This window comes from Apodemus sylvaticus, chromosome 7 (assembly GCF_947179515.1).
Source record: "Apodemus sylvaticus chromosome 7, mApoSyl1.1, whole genome shotgun sequence".
NCBI classification, from domain to species: Eukaryota; Metazoa; Chordata; class Mammalia; order Rodentia; family Muridae; genus Apodemus; species Apodemus sylvaticus.
Window position 1 is genome coordinate 83,818,121 of NC_067478.1, and position 9,621 is coordinate 83,827,741.

At 53.8% G+C, this 9,621-nt stretch overlaps 1 protein-coding gene across 2 annotated transcripts; it reads right to left on the minus strand.

Annotated features, from left to right (window-relative positions):
* Positions 1–341: 341 nt before the first annotated feature.
* Positions 342–8,499, minus strand: Fxyd2 (FXYD domain containing ion transport regulator 2). Of its 2 annotated transcripts, none has more exons than XM_052188462.1 (6): positions 8,329–8,499; positions 2,804–2,842; positions 2,209–2,283; positions 985–1,021; positions 861–891; positions 342–614 (listed from the first exon to the last, which is right to left on the minus strand). In XM_052188462.1, exons 1-5 carry the CDS (start codon positions 8,345–8,347, stop codon positions 867–869), a joined length of 195 nt encoding a protein of 64 aa, XP_052044422.1. In that variant the 5' UTR covers positions 8,348–8,499; the 3' UTR covers positions 342–614; positions 861–866. The 2 variants fall into 2 exon arrangements, with proteins under 2 accessions (XP_052044422.1, XP_052044423.1); XM_052188463.1 differs by lacking the exon at positions 8,329–8,499 and adding an exon at positions 5,120–5,348.
* Positions 8,500–9,621: the final 1,122 nt, after the last annotated feature.

Consider the following 9,621-nt stretch of genomic DNA (forward strand, 5'->3'; position numbering starts at 1 on the left):
AGCATGGGCTGGTGCCCAATAGAAGCCTTTCCGACCACCTACCCTGGACAGCTGTGTACCTAGGGAAACCATTAGAGCCCACAAATGTGGCCACCGTCAGCTAGCAGCACCTGGCTGGCCAGAGCACCTGAGAAGCAAGTCCCGTGGCTTCAACAGCAGCAGCAGCAGCAGCAGCCGCCGCCGCCGCCGCTGCCAGCAGGACCCAGCCTTCCCGATCACCTTCATCTTGACACCCTCAGCCTTTGGCAGGGCACCCAGGAGTCAGGCAGAGGTCTCTGTCCCCAGGAAACTGTTTTCAGGGGTGGATGATAGGCTCCCATAGATGACCACAGTGAACCCAATTTCATTGGCAGACGCTTATAGAGCGATTCATTGAGAACCGAGAAGATGGGGCTACACGTGTACCCCCAACTTGGAACCAGAAGTGGGGTGTTAGAGAAGTTGGGGAGGGGGAAGAGGAAGTTAAGGATCTAGAGACGCGAGGCGATGACCATGAGGGGGTTCCCAGGACGCCTGGCACTTCCTTCAGCCCGTGGGACACTGGTGGGATCCGTGGTGCGCAGCCGGGGAAGATGGCGTCACGGGTGCGCACGCGCCGGTGGGCGCTGCCGGCTCTGGGAAGACAAAGGCTGGGTTTGAGTTGGGAGAGGGGCTCCTGCAGCTCGTGTCCCTCTTATTATTCTCAAGGCCCCCTCCCCCACAGTGTTCCTACTTCACACACCCCACTTTAGACACCCAGTGTTCGCTTTAAAACACTCGTGGGAACAGCCCACCTGAACCCCCACATTTCTCTCAGCTCGTTTTCCCTTACTCACGAGCGTGCTCTACCCAGCCCTTCATGGCCCTTGAAGGACACATACCGTCTGTCACAGTTCATCTTCATTGACCTGCCTGGGGTGAGGAAGGATAAAGAGGATGAAGACAGAGGGTGGGCGCGTCCGTGCTCCCGCAGGCGGAGGGCCCCTCCTCCCCCACAGCACTCACCTATGCTTCTTGCTGCCCCCACAGCGGAACCTTTTGCCTGGAAAAGTGAAGGTAAAGTTTGATGCCGTTTTTCCCCCAAGGAGACCCTGAAAAAGCCGGTTCTGCCAGGCTTACCTCCCTCCTCCAGCATCATCACGGGGCGGGGCTTGGGGGGTCCATGATTTCTGTTTATATATGGCTGGACCACCAAGCAGTTAATCAGCAAACAGTCACGGCACCAGATCTGTGCTGGACTGGGGACATATTGAAAGTGGCCGCTGGGACCAGAGTTCACGATGCCACCAGCAGAACACAGCAGGGCAGCCGCTCAGCGCTCACGTGGAGGAGGAGAGGCCAATCTAAAGTTCAGATCTTGGCCTAGACTCATAATTTCCAGAAGCCACACACACACACACACACACACACACACACACACACACACACGTGCAGAGAGAGAGAGAGAGGTCTCCCAAGAGCCCAGTTTTCAAGTAGAGTGGCAGGAGTCAGAGTTTGTGGGAATTCCAGAATACAGAAACTTCTTTGCTTCACCAAGTGTCTTTCTGATTGTGATTCTAGTATTTTCTTTTGATTTTTTTTTTAAAAAAGCTAAAAAAAAAAAAATAGCCATCTATTAAGCATCTGCTGATGAGACTACCAGGGCTCAAGGACAGGTAAGGCCATTCCAGCAGCTGTAGAACTCTTCAAGGCTACCCCGGAAGCTTCCGAAAGTACCCCTTCACCCCTGTGGCTGTCTTAGGGTTTTTTACAAGGCTATCTTAGGATTTAACAGAGAGAACATGGAGCCCCGCCCCGTCCCCAGAGTTAGGATAAGTCAGCCATAGGCCCCAGGGCCTGGCTTCCATCCCTGCTAGTTTGCAGCAGTGTGTGGAGGAGTAGATGTCAGCTACACAGAGAAAGCTGCCGCAAGTCTCTCCCCGCGAGTCTCCGACGCTGACAGCGCGGGCAGAGGTGGGGTCCCTCCGTGTGCTGAGACTACTCAAGGGATAGCGCGGCTTAGGACGGAGTGTCAGATGGCCTGGCGCCTGCTCTTCTGGCCGCCTCCGCCCCGCAGGTGCCCTGCCAGACTCCCCGCTCAGCTGTCCCTCCCAAGGCCACCAGGGGGCACACTAAAGGAAGCAGTAGCCAGCTGTCCCTGAATTCCTCTTCAGGCTGGAGTGTGGGTGGGGCGCGGGCAAGTGTCCTCACTGTATGACTCTGGGAAATGCTTCACCTGTCTCCACTTACTGAGGATGATGAGGAGGCCCACGACGAAGGCCAGGCCCGCGAAGATCAGGCCTCCTTTGCGGACGGTTTCGTAGTCTTGGAGAGAGGAGACATGCGCAGTGGTGTAGGCATGGTCCCTCACAGTCCTCCCATGTCCACCCACCAGCAGCCCCATGGGGTTAAGAGCAGATAGCAGCGACCCAGGGCTGGAAGGTAGCTGTCGGGGTAGGCAGGGGAGGACTGACTGGGTAGGCAGGGGAGGACTGACTGGGTAGGCAGGGGAGGACTGTCGGAGTAGGCAGGGGAGGACTGTCGGGGTAGGCAGGGGAGGACTGTCGGAGTAGGCAGGGGAGGACTGTCGGGGTAGGCAGGGGAGGACTGTCGGAGTAGGCAGGGGAGGACTGTCGGGGTAGGCAGGGGAGGACTGTCGGAGTAGGCAGGGGAGGACTGTCGGGGTAGGCAGGGGAGGACTGTCGGAGTAGGCAGGGGAGGACTGTCGGGGTAGGCAGGGGAGGACTGTCGGGGTAGGCAGGGGAGGACTGTCGGGGTAGGCAGGGAGGACTGACTGGGTAGGCAGGGGAGGACTGTCGGGGTAGGCAGGGGAGGACTGACTTACCATACTCGAAGGGGTTCTCTGCCCCCTTGGCACCACCACCTGAGAAGAGAGCAGGGGGGGGGGTGGGATGAGCAAGAAATCACAGCCCCAGAGTAGTGGGAACTCCAGACTTCTCAAATGCTCCCCCAAGGGCCGACATGGGCTGGGGGGAGGGAGTGGGGGCTGGGTAAGAGTGGCCTGGGAGGCTGACAGTGGTGGCTCACACCTTCAATCCCAGCCCTCAGACACATTTCTGTGAGTTTGAGGACAGCCTGGTCAACAGAGTAAGTTCTGGGACAGCCAAGGTTACACAGAGAAACTGTCTTAAAACAAAACAAGCCAGCTGGGTGGTGGTGGCGCATGCCTGTAATCCTAGCACTCTGGGAGGCAGAGGCAGGCGGATTTCTGAGTTCGAAGCCAGCCTGGTCTACAGAGTGAGTTCCAGGACAGCCAGGGCTATACAGAGAAACCCTGTCTCGAAAAAACCAAATCCAAAAACAAACAAACAAACAAACAAACAAACAAAAACCAAAAAAACCAAAAACAAGCCAACAAACAAAAAAAGGGGGGCCCTGGGAATTTCAGGCATCTCAGTTGATCCCCAAGGACCCACACAGGCAAGAGACAGCTGGATAAGAGTGGCCCAGGAAGAGGGGACCTGTGGGGCATCCTGGGATCAGACGCAGGGCATCTGAAATAGAGACCTGCACTGTCTCAGGGGACATCACAGTCTCAGGCGGGCGTGGTCCTCCCCAGCTCCCAGCTCTCTATCACAACAAGGTCAGGCCAAAAAGCCAACTCCCGGGAGGCCCCTCAGTGGCCTCTATTGATATATAATTCTACTTCCTCGAGGAAAAGCAATATTTGTGGAATAAATCACTGAGTGAAGCAGAGGCTTCAAGGAACAGGAGAAGGAATCAGGGGCCCGCTAGAGTCCTTGGAAGGACACACTGGAAATGGAAGGCAGAATCGGGCTTGGTTCATTCTCTGCCGTGCCGCACACTTAACAGGAGGGAGGGGCACTCAGCGTCTGTGCATCCCCGGCCAAAATGATCCGAGTGTCAGCTCATACAACCTGTGAGGCATGGCTGTTCCCCTCTCATCCACATGAGAATGGGGCACAGAAAGGGCTGAGTAAGTCACCCCACAGCCACACAGCAAGTAAGGGGCAGAGCTGGGATTTGAACCCAGGCAAGGCGTCATTGTGAGTCTAAGTGCTAGGCTCCCTCTCAAGTGACATGGAGGAAGACGACTTTTCCAGACCAGGCTGCATGGCCCTGGCCCTGCCTCCTGTGGCTCCCTTCACCCTGAAGGGCCAGCCTGAGCTCAGAGCACTTACCCTTGGATTGCTAGTGGTCCACTGGCCAGCAAAACTGTGCTCACTCCACCCCACCCCACCCCACCCACTCCGTGCCGCCCTGCTGGAGACACTCTTGTCTGGGGCCTTTTGTAAAGGGATGAGCAAGTTAACAATTCCCAGGTGATTTTGAACTGTGGCCCTGTGGTGATCAGCCAGCCACAGGGTCTGGTGAGTCCAGCTGCCTCCAGTAGCCAGAGGCGGTCAGTGCCTGGTAAGCCTCAGGTATGGGTTATTCGGAACGATCAAAAGCTAAGGAAAAGCCACAGGGACCCAAGTATCCTTGCAGAAAGTCTTCCCAAGCTCCTGTCATAGTCAAGGTCACATGGGGAGCTCGTGTCAGCCTCAGCCAGATCCAAGCTAGAGCCCCCCTCCCCCTTCCCTTCCCTTTCAGGACCCATTTGATGAGCCCCTCCCCCACCGGTGCTCTAGGTCAGAAAACTCAAGATAAATGGACCAGTAGGGGTCCTCTTGGGCTTCAGGCCTGAGTCTTGTGGATTTCAAAACTCTGGACTTTTCTTGTGGCCCTAAGCCTGCTGGGGAAGGCTGGCCGGAAGGGCTGCTCCTCCCGCCCCCAACCCCGCCAGCCCCTGACCACTTTGTAAATCTTAGTTCTCTATCCAAGATGAGAAAGTCACACTGGGTAGCGTGTGCAAGACTGACGCAAGAAGAACACAGTGAATTTTAGGTTATTCTGGGCTATATGAGTTCCAGGCCAACCTGAGCTATAGAACAACACCCTGTCTTCAGAACAAAGTCACATGTATACACACACACACACACACACACACACACACACACACACACACACTTCTGATACTCCAGTCTCTTCTATTCTGCTCTCTATCTGTTGGGGGTGGAGTTGGGGTACCCTTCTGAATGCTAATTTTCTTAGAGAGCTGCTGGCCGGGAACCCCAAGGAACAGGAGAGGGAAAGGGGTTCAGCTGCCCACCAGAAGCAGTCCCAGGCAGAATCTCACCATTGTTAGCTGACAGCTCTGTCATTTCACCAGCTACCAGGGCTTCTCCTCGATCTTCCTGTGGCCGCTACTACGGGGACAGTGTCTGCCGTGGGGCAACCAGGGCAGAGGTGGGGGGCATTAAATATTAACAGTGTCAGGTAATATTTACTCTAGTCACAAGAAAGGCTGAGTGTCCCCAGAGGGGCTCTTGCTGAGCCAGGCAAGGGGAGTGTGGGGGGAGCCAGAGGCAGGGAGGAGCTGGCTGAGGTCTCCAGCCCCTCCCAGAGGAAATTTCCAGAGAGCAGGGCCGGGATGGGCAGCAACAGTATTCTTCCATCAGCTGGGGAAGCGCAGCTGGCCAGTGGGATGAGGAAGTGAGAGTTTCAAGATGCACTCGTTGTGAAGGGCACATGGGAAGTATTCATAGGGGTCCCGGGTGGGGTTGGGGACTTGAAGTCCCTTAGCCTTCAGAGCTTCCTGCAAGCCCCTGTGGATAGGACGTGGTGACAGCTTCCATTTTCACGGGTCACTGACTCATGTCTCCCTGCTGTGTTCCTAAGGAGCCTGGCCTGCCTCCACTTGTACCACAGTCCTGAGAACCTTGGGTCCCCAGCAGGATCAGCCTCGGCACTGCTATTTCTGACATCCTGTCTTGCCTTGTTTTATTTATCCTGGTCCTGAGGCCACAGTTAGCCATTCACACCTCAGTCTGAAATGCTCCATCATCCCTGACTAAGGTCCTACCCTGGTGCCCAAACACTCCCTCTTGTGGCTGTCACTTTACTCTTTCAGGAAGGGGCCCAGCCTTGCTCTCACGGCTTACAAAGCATTTTCTAGTTGTTGTCTCCCTTTTGCTTTAGTTCCTCAGTTGACATGTGCTGTCTGAGGTACAGAGACGCTAGGAGCCAAGGTCACACATCCAGTGAGAGTTGAAGACAAGATTAGTGGCTGCTCTTTCAGAGCACAAATGCTTTGGCCATACCTCCCAGGCTGTCCCCCACTCACTGTAACTGTTCCCTTGGTAACTATGGTAGGGGCTCTCTGAGTACCACAGTCTTCTTTGGGTTCCAGATGGTAGACTTGGCCTCCAAGAAGCTAATGTCCAACATTAGCAGATGATATGTAAACAGATACACAGGTGATAGATATATAAATAGCAGGTAGATGACAGGCAGACAGACAGACAGATGAATACATACATACCTGCATGCATACAGGCTATATAAATGATAGACTGATGGAGAGATGATACCAAGGTTGATAATAGATTATGGATAGACAGATACATAGATAGATAGATACATACATACATATATACATACATACATGCACACATACACACATACAGGCATGCATATATACATACCTGCATGCATACAAGCTATATAAATGATTGATTGATGGAGAGATGATACCAAGATGGATAATAGATTACAGATAGATAGATAGATGTATACATATATATACATACAGCCATATATATATATATATATATATATATATATATATATATACACATATATGGCTTGCATACATATAAGCTACATAGAGGATAGCTAGATCTATAATAGATTTAAGGATGGATAGATGATAGATAGATAGATAGATAGATAGATAGATAGATAGATAGATAGATAGATGATATCTGCTCCCCTGGTACGTCAGTCCTTCTGAGGGGAGGGGCTCCATCTGTGAGTGCCCCTCAACCAGTGCCAGGAACTGGCACTCACCTCTTGCCTAGAAATTTGATCGTTGCCATCTGCTTACCTCTCATTGCCGATTTGTTTACCTCTCCATGTCTGCCTCTGCATCTATACAGTGGGCAGGGCGCAGGGCTCTGGGAAGCCGTGGGGACTGAGACAGGCATCTCAGAATATGGCCTAGGACAGTGGGTACCATTGTTTCTGCATTGCTTGGAAGATGACAGGCATTAGCCTTTTGTTTGCTGGCACCAACGGAAAGCCAGCCACTCCCCCACTAAGTGGTGAGAGGAGAGACCAGCCCTGGCTATGCAGCTTAAAAGCACGCAGCCAGATCTCCCCAGCTTCCAGAGCCCAGAAGCACACAGTCACACAGACAGGCAGCAGCCCCGCCCTGTGAGAGCCGGGCCCATGCGCCAGGCTCTCAGAACTCATGGTGCCCACTTAACCTCCAGTAGCTCCATTTGACAGATGAAGAAACTAAGGCTGAGCCTTGCTTCCCCCAACCATGCCTAGAAGGGCTTGTGCCGTAGCCCACCAGAGACCCGAAAAACTGAGAGCAAGGGACGATGGAGCCTGAGACACAGAAACGGGAGACCAGAGCTGGAAGGACCAGGTGGCACGATGGCTGCCGAATCTGTCGCCATGCTTCACAGAAGTCGGCAGTACCCCCACCCCTTACCATGTTAGCTTGCTGACTATCTTTGTAAGCCCCTATGAGTTCTTTCTAGAACAAGACATGAAAAAAGACAGCAAGTTAGAAAGATATATGACAGACAGGGAAGCAGACAGGCAGGCAGGCAGGCAGGCAGGCAGGCAGACAGACAGACAAAAGGATGGATGAACGGATGGATGCATGGATGGGCAGGCAGGTAGGTAGACTAGGCAAAGCCATGGGGAAAGCAGGTTGACAACTAGTTTTCTGTTCTAGGCCCTGGTGGAAGTCACCCCTCCACCGCCACATGGTTCAGTAAGAAAGAACAGAACTAGCATCATCCTGTCTCGTCTGAGGCATAATGTGCCAGAGGACAGGAAGTTAGAAAGTACGAGGACAGCCGGGCGGTGGTGGCTCACGCCTGTAATCCCAGCACTCTGGGAGGCAGAGACAAGCGGATTTCTGAGTTCGAGGCCAGCCTGGTCTACAGAGTGGGTTCCAGGACAGCCAGGGCTACACAGAGAAACCCTGTCTCGAAAAAAACCAAATCCAAAAAAAAAAAAAAAAGAAAGAAAGAAAAAAAAAGAAAGAAAAAGAAAGTACGAGGACTAAGATGTGACTCTGTAGTCTGATGCATAGGCGAAAGGCTGGATAAAGAGTCAATTTCCCTAGCCTCTGGTTTCAGAGGTGTCCCTTGAATCTCAGCAGGCCCAGAACTTACAATTGGGATGTCCCTATTAGGGCAACCTGTCTCTCCCATTTCTGCTTCTCCCACAACTGTGGGGAGTCAGTAGGTATATTTGAAAGTGACTGGGTGATCCCCTGAATCCAGGGCAGGGCAGGGCAGGGAGGGTCAGGCGTAGGAGACTCACCCAGGTACCACCTTTCCATGGCAGGAGCTGCTGGAGGACTTTGAGGTACACAGGAGTCAGGGAGTGTCTGCCCTTGCCCGGGGCCTGGATGGGAACAGTGGCACTTTCTTCCTTCACACTGGATGAGCTGAGCTGGGACAGGAAGAGTGAGGCAGGAGGAGGGGCTGGTGAGGGAACTCTTACCCTGCACCTGCCTGCTTTGGCTGGTTGGAGCAAGGGACCCACGTGAGGATAGGGACAAGTCTCTGACCTCCACAGAAGTGAAGGAAGGGACACTCTGAGAAGCAAAGTAAACTGTAACGTCCTCTCCTTTCTCCATAGGGACTCTGCTGTTACAGCCAGTGTTCTCTCAGAGGGTTCCCAGAAGGAAACTGGTCAGGGTAGAAGCTGGCAGGACAGAGCCAACCCTTCCCCCACTTCTTTGGGCTTCAAGTCAGCAGCAGGAGGAAATGCTTAGAGGCAGGTGGGGGTCCCCAGCCTTCACTTAAGGGATTCTTCATTCCCTCACCCAGTGGGCCCCACCCTGATATCTCTTGCCTCTGGGCCTATCCTGTAGTCCAGAGGCCCCCTGAGACCAGGCAGGAAACTACTCCGGATGCAGTCGGGGCTTAGTCTCTGCTGGTCCTGGACCTGGGGCAGCTGACTAGCTTCCTGGACTATTCTGGGCAGTGGCTGGAGCCATGGCTGGTTTGAGGGCACTCCTGTGGTGGCTTGTCCTTCCTCCTCACCTAACCCTGGGGACATGTGTCACTTATGATGCCACGCCTGCCTGGATGCACCTACGGGTCTTCAGCAAGAGTTCCGGCACATAATGAGGTCCTCTGAGAAGGGATGAGCTTTTTGTCAGGGCAACAGCAGAAAGGTCCCTAAGCTGGGATGGCACAAAGAGACAACTGAAGATTAACAGGACAAACCCAGAGCAAGGCGTCTCTGTTGCCTAAGACTGGAGCACAGGGTCTCCTCCAGGCTCTCAAGAACATCCGGGTGGCCATTCCCCAGGGATACTGGCAGAGCGTGGGTAATGCTGGATCTGGTCACCCTGACAACTAGCCTCCTTGTCCCTCACAACAGCATCCTAAGAGGGAGACCTAATGACAGCCCCAGGGAGATGGAGGCACTCAGAAATGGTGGCCTGACTTCCTAGCTGGGTTCTCTGTTTAGGTTGAGGTCTGTCTTAGGGCTCTGAGCTGGCAACGCCCCCCGCCCTCCAACCCAGCCTCTGTGAGGTGAAGGGCAACTCCACCCAGTGACCCTGTCATGTGTTCCCAAGTGGAAATCCTAACCTTCAAGTAG